We start from the raw sequence: 21,960 nt of genomic DNA on the forward strand, positions 1-21,960 counted from the left end.
GGATAAGCCCACCTGTATATTATACCCACTTAGATAGCTGCTCGAAAACTGATATACAATGCAAACAGCTGATAGGCTGAAATTTCAGCCTACGAGCTTAAAACGGAAAGGCCCCCATTGACAGAATTATTTACATCGTTAATACACAATAAGTCGAAGTACCAAATAAAACCTTTTCTTTGCAGTTTTCATCCCCACTTGCGGTGGGGGTGTGCATTTATTTGCTTGTGTTTTTCGACATTCTATTCTCAACATAAATCACGTTTTCATTTGACCACTTTTGTGCACTTTCTCGATACACACACACACACACACACACACACACACACGCACGACAAGCGGACTTGCCTCGTTCAAACATTTCATATGCACTCAAAATATCATTCACACATACTCACACATACATCTACACACAGACAGAATTATAATGTCTGTCTCTTTCCACCTAATTCCTGCTCTAATTATCGTCTAGTGTTTAATAAAGAGTGTGAATAAAGTACATGCCCAACAGGCAACGGAAAAGTTGCTCCGCTATTCGTCGGTGTTACGAGCAGTAGGTAAACTCGGTAACGGTTTGCCGGATTGCGATAAAAACGGAAGAACAACACTCTCGCCGCGGAGGACTAATGATTCGCTTGGTTTGCTCTTTTCCTTTCCTCTGCGTAACTTATCACACAAACGCTAAAGATAGAGAGGGCCGCCCTTTGTTCTATCGATTGAAGTTTAAACTAAATCTAACCCAAAATAACAACGCGCACAAAGCATTATATGATCAGGTTTGTTTTTAGTGGCGGGTTTTCAAGGGCTTAGGAGCGGTTTGTTTAGTACTCTGTGTAAGGCAAGCAAGCGCGATAATTGTATGAGTAGTGGATTTTCCTGCGACGGAATTGTTTAAGAAGCAATGGGGAGAGGGGGGGCGGTCTTCAAAATTTGCAAAATTATATGCAATTTTCTTCTATCGATGTATCCAATTTCAGTTTCTATATGGCTAGGTAAGAATAACTAAAACAAACCCTTATTAATCGTGTCGCGACATTTGAGAATTCCATATACAACGTTTTTAATTCCCATACACTCTTAAACCTACACTCTGCGCGTCTTTCACTCCTTCTGATTCGTCTCGTGCCTAGATACAGGGTTGTGAATTGTAGCATTTTTAGCGTAAATACTTTTGGCTTATGTTATATCTCTCCAATACACACTCCCACACTCGAGACGCACGTATAGAGCAAACTGTAATTAAATCACAAACGGTGTCGAGTGTTGCGCTTGTTATCGAAGCATCCAGATGGCTTATCAAATGTTGGACGTTTTCAAAGCAAACATCTTTTCTCTCTCCCCCTCTTTCTCTTTCGCTTTGGATTCCTTTCGCTCCTTAAACCAAAATTGTAAGTACTGCCCGACAGCCCGTGTGAGCCCCGAATTTCCCTACCGAAGGACCGAAGACAATCAGTGAACGTTGCGTGGCGGGAAGTCGGCGCGATTATGAGAAGGTGGACAGGCGCAAACGCCACCAAGAATGGACTGAGTCGTCTGGTAGTAACGCAGCTAGCAGGATGGGAACGGATTTCGCTGACCAAAACCCATTCCGAGATCAAACATTCGTATTAGTCGTTACAAATCAACGGTACAAAGTAAAACGTACATCATACACACACACACTACTGAAAACAAAACACATACACACAAACGGGCGATGGATACGCTGCTGGCGGGCGGGGAGAAATGCTATCCATTTGCCAGTAGTTTCTCACAAAACACATCCGCTCCCTAGCGGTGCCAGTGTACCGGGGGCATCTTGCAGACGCCCTCAATAGCTGGCGGTGCTAGTCGACTCCCCGCCCGCTAACTATTCGATGCCATGAGCAAATATCATCACCAGTCCCGGCTCCACCATCACGTCCTCGTTCATGTGCGTGTTGTCGCACTGTAGGACCAGCACCGCCTGTTTGCCTAAAAAGAAAAAATGAATGCAACCAACGCACCCGTCAGTAACGCTGCCTTTGCGTGGACACGACTGTCAATTCTCCGATAGAAGACATTTACCCGGCACTCTCCGGCAGATGTAGTTTTCGTATATCCGTCGATTGTTTTGGCGTGTTTCGAGCGAGCTGAGACCGCGGGGCCACCGACGTTCGTGGCAGTTTTCCATCAGATCGTCCAGTATGTGCGGTGGGCAGCCGGACTCCGAAAGCGCCCGCTTAATCATGAGCTGCAGATGAAAGGCAAAAAACCAAACCGTTTAGAGCAAGAAGCAAATCTCGTACCGCACACGCGGCACTGCCCATTTACCTGCAGTGCATCGTCCGGGGTGGAGATCATGCCGCCCCAGCGCGTCACGCGGGCCCTTGCCAGCCCGTTGCACCATCGCATCACCTCGTCCCGCTCCATCTGATCCGCAATGGCACGCATGGCAGGGTTGGAGACGCGCATCGCTCGCATAAAGTCCTTCACCAGGTTCAGCTCCCGCTTCAGCTCGTTTATCACCAGATTTTGATCGTTGATTTCGTTCTTCAGCTCGCCCATCTTCTGCTGCTGGCTGTGCACGAGCGACCGCAGCTCCCGGAAGCAGTTGTGGTCCTTGTACTCGTCCTTCGGTATGACGAACCCGCAGCCCTTCTCGCACGGCAGCGGTCGCTTCGGATTGTGCTCGCACTCCTCGATGTGGGCGGCCAGCGTGTCCAGCTTGAGCACCAGCGTGCAGCCGTACATCGCGTTCTCGCACGTGATGTTTAGCCGGGAGAGCAGATTCCGCAGTATTCTCGGCACGGCGCGCAGGTTGTTGTTGGTGATGGGGTTGCGATCGACCGGGCAGGTCGGCTGCCGCGACAGCCATTCGGTGATGCAGCCGCGACAAAATGCATGCTCGCAGGCAACGGCCTGAAAGGGTGAAATTGGAGAGCAAAACACATAATTAGTACAAGGACTTTATTTTGAATTCGAATATACCGGTGTGCACGCTGTAGCGGACTGTTGAGGAATCGTAGCGGCGGGTAAAAAGCTCTCACAAAGCTTTTCGCACAACAACTATTTTATAATTCTTGTTGGAAAAATGACGGTTTGTTCGACTATTAGAAAAAGGGCTTATCACTAACGATAAAAAAAAACCAGTAAGTAATGTAAGCCATAAAAAATCTACAGTAGTATTAAACTTCTGATGTACAGCTGTGCGGTTAATCACCACAAAAAGCTATTGCTTCTTTCTTATCTCAATCAACACGAAACTCTTATCAGCCGTACATAAAACGATAAATAAAATCTGACTTTAATTATGACTGTAGCTCTAGTGTGAAGCCATACGCTTAAAGCGTACGAGAAATAATCAATTCAAAAGGAAATATTACAAAGAAAAAAAAACAAGATAATAAACTAATTTACTTTCAATACCCTTTTACTAGGCGTATGCTTCTATTTTATGCCAAATTTCCCAATAAACGCGAAGCTAAAGGCAGCAGTGTTGGGTTTTACCCTAAAAAGCATCCGGTCTATGGGTATGGGTATGCCCGTTATTGATGATCAAACAATCGTGTAAGGCGGGCTACGACCACAACACCACAGCAACCGCCACACGCTAGGAAATTACCGAAAATTGCATTCACTTTCTCTTCCGCAAGCAACAACAAACCACCGGCGGTTTTGCGATCGAAGATGATGAATGCAATAGAAACACACACCCAGGCAGAGTAAAACTAAAAAAAAAACCCACAGCACATAATAATACATTGTGGCAGTGGGAACAACCATCACCATAGGAGAGCATTTCCTTGTAGTCGCTGATCCCCAATTCCGCACACACACACACACGGTAACGCGATCAGTTTCGGAACACTCACCTGCAGCGGTTCCTCCAGCACGCCGGAGCATATGGGGCAGATCAGTTCTTCGTCGACATCACCCTGAAAGCGGGCCAGATCGTAACCCATCACGCTGGCTGCACACGATTGGACGTCACTCAGACACACACACACCCACACGCGCGCAGAGACGAACCGGAAAGATGCGTTTGCTGTATGTGGCCACAGCCGTCAGAGGCTGACGTCTCTGGCCACACAAACCGAGCCCGCCCTCGTGCTTAAGCGGTTCCCCGGGTAGGGGAAGGGCTAGTGGAAGAGGCCGGAAGCGAATCACTCTTGTTTGCAAATCACCTTCACTTGCTGCTGTTGTAATTGAGCACTGGACACTTCACTCGTAACACCATAGCAGGACCGGTGTGGGGGAGGAGGGAGAGCGGAAGACTCGATCGTTTCAGCACTTCACTACGATCACACACACAGAGACAGATGATCACACAGACGAAGGCTCACGCTATCTGCACAACCGGAAGGAAGAGAAGCAAGGGTACAATAGGGGAAGAGGGCACTACCGTAACCGAAGAGAAGCAAACGGTCAACAATTGCAACAAAACCACTTTGGACACTTGATACGATTCATTTCTGTTCCTGGTGCACCCAGCTCAGGTGTCTGTTTTGCTTCGAATCTCTAAAAAGTGGTTGCAATTGATGATGTTTAATCCAAGTTTTTTTTTTTTTTAATTTGTTTTTCTGTATCCCCGACCAGACCAGCATCAAACGCACTACATTGAACAACAGAACTCATCTCATCGATTGGAGATGAAAATTAGCTGCCACCCCCACCCCCCATTGTTCCTCCAATTGCAAGACACGCTGCACTTCCGTTAGAAAGAAAGCGGGCGCAGCACTCGCGCAACCCGACCATGCCCGACCGACCGGACGCACGCACACTGATCGGCCAATGATCATCGGCAACAACAAGAGTGGGTTTGTGATGATTTCGCGGTGTGCCAGCGGTTCCTCATCTTTACTCGCGACGGACGAAGAGCACCCGTACGAGAACAAGATCTCCCGCCGGAGCACCCTCTCTCTCTCTCTCTCTCTCTCTTTCTCTCTGTCTCTCTCTCTCTTTTCTTATCCAGTAGCTCCAGTTTGATTTCGATCAATGCTCCTCCGGGGAGGCTTGGTAAGATCGCTCTCGCTACGCCATGATGATGAGAAGCAGGACCTGAAGGTGGTCGTCGGTGAGGCGGTGGTTGTGGCTCCCGAAAGGGGGGTTTTGCTGCTGCCGCTCATGCCCGCAGTGTGTGTGTGTGTGTTGCGCTGTTCCGCTTCACTCCATTTTCGCACGTTCGCACCGCTGTGCACTGCCGGCTGGACTGGGTTGGGGGGAGTGGGGTTCCTTGCGATCTTCCAGAGTTCATTTGCAATGCGTCCACCACCTCCATCACCACCATCGCTTTCCTTTCCCCCTCCTTCGCGTGCAGCAAAACTCCACCGAGAGAGCGGCGCGAGCAGCGTTGGTTGATTTATATGCTTTTCCTCTTTTATTCTGTCTTCCTTTTCGGCAGGTTTATACGGGCAAGAAGTAGCAGCAGCAGCAGCAGCAGCAGCAGCAGCAACTGTAAGCAATGGACAGACGGCGAAGGGAAAACTGCTGCCCCGGGAGCGTGATCCCGCTAGTGGCGATTGCACCCGATGGCGCTGTTGCCCGACCGGATCAGATCCTCTCTCTCTCTCTCTCTCTCGCCATCTTCCTCATTCTCTGGCCCCATCTCTTCCTTGTTTCATCATACTCAAATCGATCCAAGCACACACACACACACACACGCATCCAGTGTGCTGCTACCGGACCAGAGGGGATCGGGGAGTTCCTCTCTTTCGACTACATGTTTTGCCCGTTGGCAAATTTCTGCCCCGATGCTCCTTCGCGCGGCATCACCAGCTACTCACGTGTGCTCCTCCCTCCACCATTTCCGCCTCACCAGAGGCTGATGCTTGCTGGGTACAACAGCATATTCGCTTCCTCCTTCGGTACGCGGAATAGACGCGGGGAAGAGACGGCAAGGGAGCAACGCAGGTTGGTTGATCAGCTCTTGCTCGGTGTTTCTTGCCGTTTTTACCGGTTCGATTTCTCGGCGTTTCAGAGTGCGATTCAGAGCACACACGCTTGCTTGCCACCTCCGTTTTCTTCACCGCCGCAGCAGGCCGGCCGGCGCTACTTGCGAAACCCTCCCAGGCAACTGTCGATATGATGAACTAGTGGGTCGCTCGGCTTACGTACACATATGCGCGCACGAGAGGTCGCACACGGTGTTTCCCACTGGAGTCGGCGGTGGCCCCAGCTCCGCCAGAGAAGAGTAAAAAGCGGCGAAATGCATTAATGAGCAGCGCGGTCTCTTCTTTTCCCTTTTCATTACTGCTTCCCACCTCCCTCGATCACTGTATGAGTGTGTGTGTGTGTGTGTTTTTATGCATGCATCAATGTGTGCGTTTTTGTGTCGTTCCCCATCGTCCCCAAAGTGGGGCGACAAGATAACAAAAAAAAAGCAGAGGGACGGCTCACTGCCCTCCTGGCCCGTGTAGAGCAAAATGGGCTTTTTGTGTTGTTGTGTGCGCGCGCGTTCGGGACGACTTCCAGTGCCAATCTTCCACAACCCGAGGAAAGGATCCCACATACACACACACAGACGATGGCGGGGAGAAGCCAAGAAGAGCCAAGATCAAGTTTCCTATTCCTAGTGAGGCGGGGGAGGGGGGAGAGGGGGAAAGAGGCTAAAGAGAAAATGACTAAAGCGACCGCAAGATGCACAGGTGGAAGGAGAGAGGCATTTACGTCTTACGAATCGGTCAGATGGGAGGCACAAATTTGCACACATTCGCACCCTGCCATCTTTCGTTCGTTCAAGGGGGGTGAAGGGGAGTAGCCCCACTCCACGAGGGGGAAAAGTTCTCGATTCGAATCGATTCACACAGGCCAGCAGCACAGTGTATTCGGCGTTTTCGGTCGTTTCGATTGCATCCTTGTTTTGTCAGCACCACCACCACTACTACTACTACACCAATGCGCCGAGCCGGTTCGACACTTGTCACAGAGCGTGTCGCAGTGTGACCCCCGTCGCCGTCGACCAAAACGAACGTTGTTTTTTTTTTCTTTTTGTTTCGTTCCAAAAGCGAAACGGTTACCGGAGTCCGGCGGCGACAGCGGATGCACATTCACTCACGTTCGTTCCCTTCGCCGCAGCAGACGGACCGGACCCCGGCGGAGGGGCTCTGGAGGAGATCGGGTTGCGCCGTTCGGGCAGGGTTGGGTGGAAGGAAGGGGGTTGAAATTTAGCAACGGCACATTTACACGCGGTTTTGAGGGTTAAGGGGTTAACGAGACCCCACGCCGATGGCATCGGCATCGGCATTTTCTACTGTTTCAACGTTCCCACCGCCAGTTTCTTATCATTTTGGAAACGACTTTTTTTGTTGTCTCCACTGTTCTTCACTTGTGCCCCGCTCCAGTGCACAACACAGCACGACGCGGGGAAAATGGGAGGGGTTGAACAAATGATAATTAAAAAAAAAAAACAGTCCTTCCTGTTCTGATCTTTTACTACACATCATCGTGCGCCAAACTGTCGTCGCATAAACGGAGCTTGGGCTGTCGACAGATGTGACCCGTTTTTGATGCAACTTGCACAGCAAATAGCAAAATGTACTACCCATGACCATTAAGCCCACCTAGCATAGTGTGCAAGGCGTATGTTCTGTGCCTCTAGGAAGCCTCGTTTATGTCAACAAGTGGACAGCTCTCGTTTTGAGCGAGGGTTAGGACTTTCGGTGGGGAAAAAGTATTAAAAAAAAAGTAATCAAGCGAATGAGGCGAAAAAAGCCCTTTTAACTGCCGACAATTACTAGTGCAATGTATGCTTATTGGTCGAGAAAAGCTAATTGAAGCTAATATCCATCGGTGCAGCTGGTTTACTGCCATGCATCAATGGACAAAACATGTACACTGCTCGCACAACACGAAAATGGTGCAAAAAAAAAAGAAAAGTATCCTAAGATCTTGTGTATACCTCTAAATAAAAGCCATTTTCAAACTCTCGAGCGCCAAGTTTCTTCCAAAATAAAAATTCTTCAATTATTAAAACAAAATTACAATATCAACGAGTAAGCGAACGGTGGAGTATAATATAAACTTGACCATGCTTGTTAAGTGGTTTCATTTGTTTTATATGTTCCACTGCCTTTCAAACCACACACACTTGCGTACATAATTCGCGCTCCATTGATCACGAAAGCAAGCAACCACAATTTAGTACAAAAGAAGGCAATAAAAGAAACTAAAGCAGAGAGAGGGAGATGGATAGAGAGAGATGGAAAAAACTGGTAACATTCAGCTAACAACCCGGCGTTCGCGATCTCAATCTGCAACCCGCAACAGTGACCACATCTATCTGTGCGCCCGTGTCCTCCTCCTTTCTCTCTCTCTCTCTCTCTCTCTCTCTCTCTTTCTTTCGCGCTTTGGCCCATCACCATTTCCTTCGCACACGACCGTCCCACACAAATGTGCGCGCGCGCGTGTGTGTGGTGTTGGTAATAACTTCTTCAAAGTATACCCCACTAAAGGGAGTGGAGGGGGGCGACAAAACAAACCCCGAACAAACGAAAGAAAGCAACCAAAAAAAAACCTACCCCAAAAGCACGATCATCGTACTGGCTCGATTGCGAACAATTTGTGACGAACAAACGCTCCTTCTACCTCTGCCTTCTCACACGCAACGCAGCATATCCACCCCAGAGGACGCTGAAAAGCGCACAAAACGCAACCGTTCGCTTGCTGATCATACAAGAGAGGGAGAGAGAGAGTAAGAGATAAAAAGAGAGAGAAGGAGAGTGAATCAAAGAGGACATCATTCCCTCTGCAATTCCTTCTGGTAGCGCGCAGCGGGCCGACGAACCTTTGCGTGTGCACCAGGGCAGGTTGCAGGCACGACGATCGAGAAACGATCAAACCGAATCAAAACATCAAAAGAAGAACGTGCTTTGGCAAACAATAACCTTTCTCCATTTGATTGCACCCTTTCCGTTTAGTTCTGTTCTACGTTCCTAGTCCGAATTTGGTTCTAACGCGTCTCGCACAACAATGACAAAAGGGGATGTCTAAATGACCCAATCACTAATAGTGTGATTTACATTGTCAACTAGTGGCGGAGGTAATTAAATGATCAAAAGTAGATTTAGCATGATGCAAACAGGATCACTCCATCACGTCACTTAAGTGATCTCTATTTCGAGATGCAAATACAAAAAACGCAAGATGCCAAAAAATGGCACAAGAAAAAGGAAGCGCAACCGAAACGTCATCAACGCTATGCACCGCCCGCCAACCCGCTGGGGCACTTTCTCTCTTCCTTTCTACTACTGCTACTCCTCCTGTGACTTCTCTGCGCAGATGTCTTGCCGATATTCGATTCCCCCCGCGGGTGTGTGTGTGTGTGCGTTGGCCTCATTTCGCATTACATGCTGGTTTTGTAGTTCCTACCGATGAAGGACGGTTAAAGGGGGAGGAAGTGGGAGAGCAGCATCGCGTTGTGATACCCTTTTGCAATTTGCAACATTTCGCCGGGCGACAGTTTGCGCAGCATCAGCGGTCGGAATAATGTATTCTGTTGCTTCGTCCATTGGCGTTCGCTGCCAGCGAGCCTAACGGGATCGGACATTGCAGCGAAAAGGAGGCGGAGGAGCTTTTTTGATGAGGGACTGCTTGCAACCCTTTAATTGTAACTGGCGCATATGTTTCTGTCCTTAAAAGGATTTGCGCTCCCGTGGGGGGGGGGGGCTTCTCTTTTCCTTTTCCTTCTTCGCTGCATACGACAATGCGTGCCGGGGTATAGGATCGACGCTTGTTTCCCATCGAATATTGATCCCTAAAAAGCAATCATAATTAATACGGCCGAGAGGAGCACCGCGGTGAACGATACTAAACGATACTGAAGGGCCGGCAAGTACGAATTGCGACAATTCTTGCAGGTTCAGCATGGCCGTCAGGTTCCTTTTTTCACCATTGGCATCGGTGGTGTGTTCGGTGGTTTGCACACTTGCACACCTGTTTGAATGCACAGTTTAGCCACTGCGCTCCCCCACCGTTGCACGCATGCACTCGACGTCGACGATGTTTCGAACTTTCGACACGTTTTCGTGTTTCTTTGCTTCGTGTATCGCAATTATCGGGTAGGTTCCTTCTTTCGGGTTGTGGTGTGATGCGTTAAAATTCACGACAGCAAGACTGAATATGGCGTTGAACCACCTTAGACTATGCAGAGGCTACCTCCTTCGTGCCGTACGGCTGGGTGTGCTGTGTCATTGATATTTGATGCGTTTTCCCCTCCATCTCGTACGTTTGTGGCGGGGTGCTGGGGGTAAGATAAGGTGCCGGTTCGATGAAGATTATGGTGACTCGCGTTGCCTTGGTGCCTGACACCATCCTACCTTCACGCACACTCACGCGGGAGAGAGACACAAAGAGAGAGAGAGACAGAGAGTTAGACAGAAATGCACACCCGGATGGTGTTTAGAGGGAAAACAAAGCAACGTCGGTGACATTCACGAATCGGATCCGGTTGTGTGTATTCCCAATAAAAAGGGATTGCCAGCCATAGACACATACACACACGAACATGACCCGAGACACACTTTACGCAAGACGGCACGATACGGAGTTGCTTCAGAAGCACATCTTCACAGGGTTGTACGGTGCCATCAGGGAACATTCACGTTGGAAAACAAACACATTTGTGGCTGCTTATTCGGAACTGTTCAAGTGGCAAGACACGCCGCACGGATTTACACTACTCGCAACACAACGCATACACTCTTCCTGCTTCTCGTGCTGTTGGTGCGTATAGCGGTGTGGTTGCAGAAACCGCAGGCACACCACCCATCACCACAGACGCATTTTTCAACCAGCACCACGGGCTATGCTTTTCCCAGAAACGGAAAACCTTGTGTGCAAACCTTGAACATCATCTAGGGCGCACACACTGCACAGCAACAACAACTCTTCTGCACACACACGCACACACGCGCGCGCCCGCTAGGGCTTAGGTGAGGATGCGTTGATGCAACTGCACGGTCACACAGTAGAACAGAACCACGCCACATTCAAGTGCAGCCAAAGCACCATTTTACGTTCACCACGCACACGGGAGATTCACGCTCGTTACGTACAGTCGACCGTTTCGCGATAAACTTCCGTCTCCATGTATCTCACCACACAGCAGAAGGACGGCAAAAATATGAGCCTCTTCTTGTTTTGTGCTTTCGGACAGACACTTTCTTTCCGTACTTCAAAACGGTTTCAATCTCGCCCAGGTGACAGCTGGTTCCACCATTCGACAACGAGCTATTAACAAGACGTTAATAAGGTCTATTTTGGAAACCGTTTGAACGTGTTTTGTTGTTTTCGAAAGGTAAAATGAACAACTTTGCAGTACTTAAACCAAAACAGGTCGGAGTACTTCAATTTACCTTCCAAAACATACAATATTTTAGCGAAGATGTTTCGTTATTGCTTTCGCTGTTTTGGGCTTGCCGTTTGTAGCGCCTGGGTATTTTACGGTTTTGCTTTTTTTTACTTCCTGCACTGACATTCAAGAAGCTGTCAGTTGCAGCGCGCACATTTTACGATCGCGTGGATGACATGTTTGCTTTCGGAAAAGAACTACAATCATTTGCTACGGGCTTAGCTTTTGTTTTAAACGCGGAATTTGACTAATAGTTAAGCGAAATTAAATACATGAAGAAATACACTGACTTGCTTAATTATCTTGCAACGCTAACAACTTCACTTCACATTGCGCAAGCAGCAAATAATCACTGCGGAAGATGGTATACCGTATCAACCATTGCCATTAGAATTAGAAAATGCTGTACCAGCAATACCGAATAGTTTCACTAATCTACGATGTATCGATTGAGATTCATGATCTACGAGGTCGATACCTTGCAACCATTTCCTCAATGGTGATCACACCGGAAACAATTGTTTGCACATGGAGAAATCATTGACATTATAATCGCTCGCGTTCGCTATCATCAATAAATTCATTATGTCTGACATATTCGCAGCATCCGGCAGGTAATACACACATGCGGAACGTAGATATAATAGCAGGGTGCCGTTAGGTCTATTGTTACACAATCTTCCATGCGCCGCCAATGCTTATTCGCTATCACTTACCTTCGCCGGCGATAGACTTTGTCAGATTGAATGTTTGCCGCAGAAAATTCATTGCTCTGAAAGGATAACCAAACAAAACATTAGAATACCATCTCACTCATGCTCTGATAGGTCACATTACCGTCCTAGATTAATGGTTTCAGTCAGCGAGTCGGATAAATTTCACCTGTTTTTCTCACATGCACCCACCGCAAACACACTCTTTTGTTTTGATAAATATGGCCAAGAAATCAACTCGCCAACCGGGGTATAGACGCAGACGGCTCGATGTTCGAAATCGACAAACAATGATTTCGAATCAAAAAGCCCGAAATGAGGAAGCGCTCTAGAAATGGAATTTGATTTCTACAGACTGTGGATAATTTTTGCTTTTTTGATGAACATGACCGTTTTCAAGCGATAACACTAAAATATCGTTAACCGCACTATGTGGTTGTCGATTTGATTTGACAACTCAATTAACCTCATCAAAATGCTTTCCCGTAGTTCCCAAGATCCTTGAACTTAAATCATAATTATAAACCATCATCATCGTAAAAGTCTATAGAAACACTAAATTGTTTTATCGGAAGCTTCATTTAAGAAAATTTAAAAATATGTTGATTTAATGTAGTAATACTTGCGATGCAGAAGATAATTATAATATTTGGATGAAACTATTTGAAATCAATTAAACTCATAAATCAAATTATGATCAAAGAGTGAACGTAGATAAGAAAACATAAAAAAACATTTATGAATGGTTCAATGTTTCGCACTTTTTTTATTGGGATTAGGATGGTTAAAAAGCACAAAAGGATGTTTGCACCTAGCGCTGGGATATGCTCTCACGCATGGTCAATCGAACCAAGAACCGTATCCTTGTTTGAAGCGATAAGAGTAAATAGCGTATTACAAAAAAGAGAACCAATTGCTACCTCTTTTGCGCAGACGATAGGATAGATATTGTCGTCCTGACACGAACCTTTTACGAAGGGGATTGCGTTTTAGAGCTCGCGACACTCACAGGATCCGCGGAGGCCCTGCACGTCCCGCTCGTACGTGCGCAAGGATATGTGGCGGATAAAAGAGAAAACCCTATATGCGCACCGACGTGCCGACGAGAAACTGCCAAGTGGAATCACGAACCCTCGAACTCGAAGGTGCAGCGCAACCCTGCAGGCCAGCTTCTGCTCAATTGTATTTCGGCAGTCCTCCGTGTGCGTGGTGTGCGTCGCTCGCTCGCTCTTGGCTCTTTTTTTCTATCGGTCAACCACTACCACCATCCCCATACTACGCCGCATCATCACACATCCGTGCGCGCATCCGTATTGATTGCGCAAATAGCGAGGTTTGTAAAAGCAGTGAGCAGCAAGAGTGAAAGAGAACGGAGCACACAGTAAAGTGTACTCCCGCAATATACACGCCACACATACATACACAGAAACACACACACACACACACAGTGAGCGATTGTGTTTGAATAGTTTGTAGCCGTGTGTGCATAGCGCGGCAGTTTGCAGCAGCAGCATAGAATTGGTCATCTCGTTTGTGTAGGTTTAACGAAGGCATAATTCACCCGTACACCGCACGCGTGTTCAGCAACGGGGCTTTAAAGCGTTTGCATTTGTTGGAGCAAAGTGACGTTTGTGAGCTAATCGTGATCAGAAAAAGGAATAATTTCTCGCTACAAAGTATCGCCTGACTTAGAGCATCAATAGGCATAGGCAGCACCAAGCAGTACCAACACACCATCAGCAGCAAAGTACGTGTACGAGTGTGCGTTGCGCGTGTGTGTGTGTGTGTGTATCGTGTGTGAAGTAATAGCTGATCGTAGTGTTGGTGCGCTTGGGAATAGTGCGTGCAGTTGACGCGTGTGTCGCGCGAGTATAGAAGAGCGAGAAGCACGGCGAATGGGTGTGATCTCTCGCTCGTCGGAAGGAAGTGAATGTTCTAATCCCATTTGGCAAAGCGAATAGGCAAGATAGCAGAAGTGAGACACAGAGCGAACGAGAGAGGCAGATAGCAAGCATCCGTCGCCGCGTTTGTGTGTTGGTTTTTCCTCCTCTCTGGCAGCAGCCATTTTTTTTTACCACCCTACTACTCTACCCTACAGGGCAGCCAGAAGCAGCAGCAGCAGCAGCAGCAGACATCGAAACACGCTCGAAGGGGGGTGAGAAAAGTTGTGTTCTGTCAGCTTGAGCATTCTTCGCTGCCATCACACACATTTGTTCCGTGCGTTCGGCGCTGGCAGTACCCCGTGTCCCGTGTGTTTGTGTCCCGGTCATCGGTCGGTGTCCGTCCGTCCTGCGTGTGTGCAAAGTGCAAAAACCGCCCCAAAAACAGTGAAATAGTGTGCCACCGAACTGAAGCGGTGCGAATTAGTGGTGAAGTGTTTTCCCTTTTCCCGTGTGGCCCACCACGAAAGAACACGCGCGTGTCGTCTTCTAAACACCGTCGTCGTGTCGCTCTCTCTCACACACATACACATACAGACACGACGTATCGTACAAACGCACAGCTCGGCTAGGCCAACAAACCTTCTAAGGAGGTGTGTAACGGGTTTTTTTAACGCTAATCTCGCTCTCTCTGGTCTGTTAGCCCACACCCAACACACACACACATACCCCTGGTTAGCTCCCGTGCGCTTGGCCGCGGGACCACTTGAAACAGCCTCAAAATTACGACCGTAAACATGACGAACAAGGTGCTGGCGGCGGTGCAGGACCTCCAGAAGCAGCAGCAGCAACAGCAGCAGCAACAACAGCAGCAGCAGCAGCAACAGCAGCAACAGCAGCAGCAGCAGCAGAATGGCGCAAACGGTGGCGGTGGTGGTGGTGGTGGTGAAGCAGGCCAAACGGTGGCCGGCGGTGCGGCGGGCGGCGGTGGCCAAAGCTCGGACAACAACTCGCGCACCAACCTGATCGTGAACTATCTGCCACAGACAATGACGGAGGAAGAGATCCGGTCGCTGTTCTCGAGCGTCGGCGAGGTGGAAAGCGTGAAGCTGGTGCGCGACAAGAACGTCATCTACCCGGGGCAGCCGAAGGGGCAGAGCCTCGGGTACGGCTTCGTCAACTACCACCGGCCGCAGGATGCCGAGCAGGCGGTGAACGTGCTGAACGGGCTGCGGTTACAGAACAAGGTGCTGAAGGTGTCGTTCGCCCGGCCCAGCTCGGAGGGCATCAAGGGTGCGAACCTGTACATCTCCGGCCTGCCGAAGACGATCACGCAGGAGGAGCTGGAGACGATCTTCCGGCCGTACGGCGAGATCATCACGTCGCGCGTCCTCATCCAGGACGGCAACGACAAGCCGAAGGGCGTCGGCTTCATCCGGTTCGACCAGCGCAAGGAGGCGGAGCGGGCGATCCAGGCGCTTAACGGTACCACGCCGAAGGGGCTGACCGATCCGATCACGGTCAAGTTCTCGAACACGCCGGGCCAGAATGCGGCGGCCAAGGTGGTGCAGCCGGCCCTGCCCGCCTTCCTGAACCCGCAGCTGACGCGCCGGCTCGGCGCAATTCACCATCCGATCAACAAAGGGCTGGCCCGGTTTTCGCCCATGGGCGGGGAGGTGCTGGACATGATGCTGCCCGCCGCACCCGCCAACGGCTTGAACGTGGCCCCGTCCGGTGGCTGGAGCATATTCATCTACAATCTCGCACCGGAGACGGAGGAAAACACGCTGTGGCAGCTGTTCGGCCCGTTCGGTGCGGTGCAGAACGTGAAGGTCATCAAGGATGCGGCCACGAACCAGTGCAAGGGGTACGGGTTCGTGACGATGACCAACTACGAGGAGGCGATGCTGGCCATCCGGTCCCTCAACGGCTACACGCTCGGTCAGCGCGTCCTGCAAGTCAGCTTCAAGACCAACAAGTCAAAGTAAATTGATTCTCCTTTCTCTCTCTCTCTCTCTCTATTCGTTACATTTCCACAAACAAGCGAAAAATACTCCATTCCCCTTCCCCATGTTCCTTTTCCGCGCTACGCCTCTTTGGTCCGAAAGGGCAATTGGATCCGTACGACACTCACAATTGTACACTGAATAATTCAGCTGCTTGTTGCCGTCTGACGAGAGGCCGTGGTACGCCGAGCCTTTTTACCCACCTGCTCGCTCTTTCTAGCTCAAGTCTATGCCACTCCACCGCTCCACTTATTTCCCGCTTTTGCTAACTTCTATTTGCACTTGCTCCTGAGCTGAACAGCAAAAAAACTAGAACCTTTTATAGTGTCGCTTGCTTGGATCCCTCCATAACTGTCAGTTTGACATGATATTAAACTGACCGTTCGGTGGCAGCAATGTTTGCCCAATTGCTCCTTTTTATTGGGAGAAAGCAAAAAAAAAGTTCAAAAGAGAGCATTACATTCGGTTCAATCTTATCGGGGCGATCAACACCAGCCGCTTCTGCTACTTACTGCTGGGCGTTTGATTCTGTCATCAATATTTCCCTGCATCTTTTACTACTCCACACAGCTCCGCTTTACTGTTCCCGCTGCTTCTAGTCCTCTTCCACCCAATCAGACACAACCTCACATACACACACACATACTCAAAAACGCTTCTCGCTCGTCGTCCCATTCAATTTCATCTAATTTAGTGCAATTTCGCCCACCCTCCCTCGGGTGGCACGGCAGCACACCGTGCTCTTTTGGCTCGCTCCGAGCGAGTGCTCTTGCTATTACCCCCGAGCCCCCACCCCGTTGCTGCCCCCGGAGTGTGAATCCGTGTCATGTAAATATAATAAATCCAACGTTCCTTCCTTGCTTGCTCCACGATCAATTTCAGCGGCGGCCATATGGGTGAAAACTAAAACGGGGGGCACAGCCGTTGAAGAAACGAACACCCAGAAGCCATATACTCTCTCACATCCCTCTTACCCTACAACAACAACAACTACAACTACTACTACTACGCACAGACACGGTACAGTACAAGAAGGTGTGCAGGCAAAGGATGCTGCAGGGTGACCACAGAATGATGGAGAAGAATGCAGCGCAAAGGAAGGAGCTAAAGCGTGAGTTGTGCGAAACGGGGACGAGCGATGTCTCTATGTCTGAACACATTGGCACAAATGAGCGGTGGAGGTTATAAATTTGCTACATAACGAGGGTTGTGCTATATTTCCCACTACTTCTTTTCCGTATATCCTCGCCGGAGATTTGTTGGCGGAAAATGCTGGGGTCTCTAGACGACTTTCTCCTCTGGCTTCCCCCTAAACCCGACAGTCAATAGCGTAAAAGAAAGTACACAAGAGCGTGTTGTTCGCTGTTGTCCTTTCAACTAACCAACTGATTTTTGCTATTAGTATCTGTTGTCTAATACATTTCTAACCCAAATGTCACTAATCTGTCTAAATCCAAGTAGAAGTTATAGTTCCCAGTCTTCTCGGTTCTTCTTCATTTGTAACCCCTAACAATGTAATGCTCTCTTTTGTCTCAATATCGCGCTCTCCTTGTAGTTCGGGCAGAGTGCAATAGTACGTAACTGTTGAATGCAGATAACATTAACAACACTTAATAACAGAGCGTACTTATCAAATGTCAATTGAAGGAGTTCGCGCAATATTTTTCTAACCAAATTCACTTATCAACAACAATACCATTTTATTCTAACCCCACGCTAAATGATATATTTTTCTTTCTCTCTTCAATCCCCTCCCTTCCCCCATTTAGTATGCAACATTAAAGGATGGCAAACTGTTGGGCGCAAATAGCAGGCAAAAAATCACTGAAACTGTAACAAAAAAAAAAACAATCCAAAACCACACACTATTAGCCGGACAGTAGAGAACGATTGGTGAGTGCGCGGGTGGCGAAGGACTGGAGTGAAAACCCGTAAACTGCAGGTGTCCCAAGCAGCACCACCAGCAGCAGCAGCAGGTAAACCCCATTAAACTAGCATTTCGTCGATATGTTCGAAGCTGTACGCTCGAAGAAGAGAAGGGAAAAATAGCAAACACTGATAAATCCCGCCACGCGTTTAAAAGCTTCAAACAGTACAGTCCTCTCACCCTCTAATCAAAATGCAAAATGCAAGTGCGAGCACCGTTGCAAGTGTTTTGAATTGGCGGTTAAGAATCGGACCTACTTTCATCAGGATGGCAATTAACATCGGTGCATCTGTACAAGGAAAGCAACACCTACACACAAGTGCTGCAGCGAGAGAGGGAGAGAGACAGAGAGGGTAGTGTGCAGGTAAACTTAAATCTAGTCAAAAGTCCAGCAATGGAAAGAAGCAACACGAAAGCGTCAGGTGACCTAACATTGGAGACAATTTAGAAGGAATAACTATCCCCCGGCAGAAAGAGAGAGGGAGAGAGAGAGAGCAAGTGGCATGCAGAGATGAAACATGCAAGATATGTTTTTTGCCTATATTTTATAAACTCTAGGTTTTTTTTTATATATAAAAATATTATTAGTATACTGTACACAGGAAAACATGTGCATTTTTCTAAACGTTTGCTACCAAAAAAAAAAAACAAGATGGGTAAATGGTAATGATAAACGAAAAACATACACACCAGCCGACCACTCGAGGACAGCAGCATATACCAGAAGGAGGTAGTACATCACAAATGAGCTGATTTATATTGATATCGTTGCAATAGTGGTGTAAGGAATAATTTGAAAAAAAAAACAATCCTTCACCGGCACATGCAATATATACATATATTATTACCTTTCGTTTACTTAGGAAAATGCTTTGAAAAACAAAGTGTGGACACACTGTTTGTTCGGCAGTGCAACCCCGTGCAACTCGATTGTCGAAATAGTCTAATCAGTTTAGAACTATGGCCCCGGTGGATGATAAAAGTATATGCATATATGTATATCGCTATAAACAGATTGTAGGGGAGGGGAAATGCTGGAATTAGGAGAATTTTATTTATTTGCTTAACTTATTTATTTGGGATAACTTGTAGGAAAAGCAAGAGGCGCATAGACAAATGCATCACGTGTGCGTGGTAGGGGGTTTTAGAGGAATTAAAGGGCTTGTCACGACACAACATCCACTATTACACTTGCTGCTGCGTAAGGCGAAAGTACGATCACTGGCGATCGCGAACCCACAGCAGGGGGGGGGTTCACACGGAAATGGAAAGATTAAATGTGCGGTGTGTCTGATTTTAATTCATCCCCGGACGACATCAAACCAGTAAAACGAGCCTAAGAAAATGTCCCTTTGGCAAACAAAAAAAAAAAAAAGAGGAACAATATGGCATACAAACACGATTCAAATCACATAGCGGGAGATAAGCAGTGTATAACGGCAGCGTGTGCAGTATATACAGGGTTATCCAGGAGTTCTTACAGGTGTGGGACACTTTATTGACGCTTTCTTGCGTGAAATGAACATAATCTAATGGGAATTGGAATCTATAGCCCCTTGTTGGACAAATCCAATAGGAATTTCCAAGGAGCCTGTCCAAAACGGGTGCCATAGAATCCAATTACAATCACATGTAGTTCACTTCCCGTAAGAAAGAGTCAAGGAAGTGTCCCACAACTATGAGAACCCCCGGAAAAACCATGTAATGATTACAGCTAGTTCGTTTTCTTTGAACGGCATATTATGAATGCAGCAGCACCACTGATGAGCACATTTACACGCTGACAGACATGGGCATGGGCGGCGTATATATTACACACACTCTCTCTATGAAGTTAGTATGAGCATATTGCATACCACAGCAAATGGACACCACCACACCACACATTTAACAGCTGATCTCAAACAGACGCTAGTATAAAATGATGTCAGCGTAAACGGTAGAGAAACTAATGAAGGAGAGGGCTTGTAATGCATCGGCCAAAAAAAGGAGGCCGTTATTATATATGAAGCGCAGAACCCTTAAATCCGAAGTAGTGCACGAGGCGCGCGCTATGAGATGAAAGCAGACAAGCAGAAAGCAAAGAAAAAACAAAACAAACGAAAACTAAACAGAACGTACTTAAGTAAACAAACACGTACTAAAAAGCAAAGGATTCCGCTGGTGAAGCGCTGGTGGCGAAAACTTACTGTTCTTCCCCGTTAGGACAGAGAGAGAAAGAGAGAGAGAGAGAGCAAGGGAAACAACCTAGAAGCACACATTCAACCGTGTTCGCCAATATGTTTGCGGTGAAAGCGGTGATGATCATCTACTCCTCTCGATTTGTCCATCCATTGAATTTTTGATCTCAACCAGAACGCGAGAGTCTCGAGAATGTTTAAACAAACAAGTGGAAACGATAGAAACATTATACTTTTAGTGTTATGAAAACGGGAAATGGCACAAACAGCTTTCTTCCCCTTCCTGAAGCACATTACTCTAATCTAGTCGAAATGCTGATGAAAGGGCAAGAATTTAGAAGAACAGGTGAAAGAACAAAGATGAGCGTGTAGGGATGAAAGCGATAAAGAAAGCGGGGGGGAGAGAGAGAGAGAGAGAGAGAGAGAGAGAGAGAGAGAGAGAGAGAGAGAGAGAGAGAGGGAAAGCATGAGGGACAATGGATCGTAAGCATTCTAGTGTAATCTACTTATATTGACTCCTACGAACTGCTCGTGCTACTTTGAATGTTGAATCGCAGTGAGTAAAACCCACCACCTCCACGTTTGGAAACATTATTTGAGATGCGACGACACATACAAAGCCTCGTCACGAGCAGGAAAAGTTGTGTATAAAATTCCACGTTTTACTTGATGATGGATAAAAAAAGGCAAACTTAGCAAAACCACGTACACACACACACACAAAACACGAACGCTGCAATGCAAATGGAGAAAATATCGATCTCAATTGTGAAATGAGCCGATCTGGTCCCTTCCAACAGCATCTCTATGTTTAGTTTTACTTTTATTCTCGCTCTCTTTCCCTCTCTTTTTGCGCTCTTTTGCGCGCAAAACCAGGCAAGCAATCAATCCGTTCGTGGCCAAACCACGTGGCCACAGAGTAGTTTACTTCTGCACGACTCAATCTTCTAATAACGTACCACTCCACTCTCTAGCAAGGAACTCGCACAGCGTGAAGCATTTTGCGCTGGGGTGCCTTGCTCCGGCTGCAAAAAAAAGAGCCGAGCTCTACTGGCTAAGCCCTGGCACAGGACACTCTGAACCATGGGCAATTTATTTTTTTTCTTTTTTTCCTTTTAGTTCGATACCAAAAGTGGGAAAAAGCAGCAGCAACAAACAAACAAACAAAACACTCACACATACCAGCCACAGTGTGTGTGTGTGTGTAACGCAGGCAACAAACCACAACAAAAATGGTGTTGAACATGATGAATATCGCACAGTAATTTTTAAGCAAAGTGTTGAAACAAACCGAATCCCTCCCTCCGGGCAGCGCATTTTGTGGGCGAAAGCGCGGAAGGGAGAGGCAGTGAGGGGAAAAATGTTATATATGGTATATAATTATTATTCTACATGCATATTATATACATGCTCCTTGCTCTCCCCCGACACCCGTTTGGAGGGGAAGGAAGCAGTTGTTTGGGAGGGGGCGGCAAACGTATAGTCAAAGTGTGTGCTTGCGTGAGAAGGAAGGAAACAGGAAAGCATGAAAACCATGAAATGAAAATACTCTTTCTTAGTGAAAAACAACATCCAAACCGCAGAACAAACAGCAAATGTAACGTAAAAAACATAGTTTTGACGATTATTAAAGCAACAATGGTCCTGAAAAGGGTTAGGAAAAAATAGTAGAGAAAAGGAAAAATCCTTGAAAATAATGGTATTATCCCCCCCCCCTTTCTTCCCCCCTTCGTAGCATAGACGTACTAATTAGTATTGAGAGCAGATGGGAATCGGAGGCATCGATGAGGATGTGTTTGCTGCTTCGGTTTTTGGAAAACCGGAAAGGGCTAACTAATGTAAGGGCAAACTGTGTTTAGATATAAATTATACACATAAACACATCCCCACACACAAACACACACACACATACAAAAGCACCCACTGCAGAGTTGGCATTTGATACC

At 47.6% G+C, this 21,960-nt stretch overlaps 3 protein-coding genes across 14 annotated transcripts in view; 1 reads left to right on the forward strand and 2 right to left on the reverse strand.

Moving 5' to 3' along the window:
* The window catches only part of LOC120903313 (40S ribosomal protein S12, mitochondrial), a 60,709-nt gene that overhangs the window by 19,750 nt on the left and 18,999 nt on the right, over positions 1-21,960 (reverse strand). Inside the window, exons 1-2 of one of the 2 annotated variants that reach the window (XM_040312678.1) lie at positions 12,146-12,274; positions 12,025-12,080 (exon numbers count right to left, since the gene is read on the reverse strand). In XM_040312678.1, the coding sequence (XP_040168612.1) occupies positions 12,025-12,076 (52 nt within the window). In that variant the 5' untranslated portion in view covers positions 12,077-12,080; positions 12,146-12,274. Of the gene's footprint in view, positions 1-12,024; positions 12,081-12,145; positions 12,275-21,960 lie in introns of those variants that run through there. The other variant, XM_040312669.1, reaches the window with a different exon arrangement.
* LOC120903287 (E3 ubiquitin-protein ligase NRDP1) lies at positions 174-11,165 on the reverse strand. 6 transcript variants are annotated; one of them, XM_040312654.1, is made up of 5 exons: positions 11,056-11,165; positions 3,834-4,309; positions 2,293-2,880; positions 2,047-2,212; positions 174-1,953 (listed from the first exon to the last, which is right to left on the reverse strand). In XM_040312654.1, exons 2-5 carry the CDS (start codon positions 3,921-3,923, stop codon positions 1,850-1,852), a joined length of 948 nt encoding a protein of 315 aa, XP_040168588.1. In that variant the 5' UTR covers positions 3,924-4,309; positions 11,056-11,165; the 3' UTR covers positions 174-1,849. The 6 variants fall into 6 exon arrangements, with proteins under 6 accessions (XP_040168588.1, XP_040168562.1, XP_040168552.1 ...); XM_040312628.1 differs by having other exon boundaries at positions 3,834-4,305; positions 11,013-11,153; XM_040312618.1 differs by having other exon boundaries at positions 11,013-11,153.
* Positions 13,219-19,925, forward strand: LOC120903262 (protein elav). Of its 6 annotated transcripts, none has more exons than XR_005739570.1 (4): positions 13,220-13,354; positions 14,120-15,885; positions 16,790-17,018; positions 17,677-19,925. XR_005739570.1 is itself a non-coding variant. In XM_040312576.1 (3 exons), exons 2-3 carry the CDS (start codon positions 14,699-14,701, stop codon positions 17,687-17,689), a joined length of 1,200 nt encoding a protein of 399 aa, XP_040168510.1. In that variant the 5' UTR covers positions 13,220-13,354; positions 14,120-14,698; the 3' UTR covers positions 17,690-19,925. The 6 variants fall into 6 exon arrangements, 2 of the variants coding, with proteins under 2 accessions (XP_040168519.1, XP_040168510.1); XR_005739571.1 differs by lacking the exon at positions 13,220-13,354 and adding an exon at positions 13,363-13,556; XR_005739572.1 differs by lacking the exon at positions 13,220-13,354 and adding an exon at positions 13,571-13,652.

This window comes from Anopheles arabiensis, chromosome 2 (genome assembly GCF_016920715.1).
Source record: "Anopheles arabiensis isolate DONGOLA chromosome 2, AaraD3, whole genome shotgun sequence".
Taxonomy (NCBI): Eukaryota; Metazoa; Arthropoda; class Insecta; order Diptera; family Culicidae; genus Anopheles; species Anopheles arabiensis.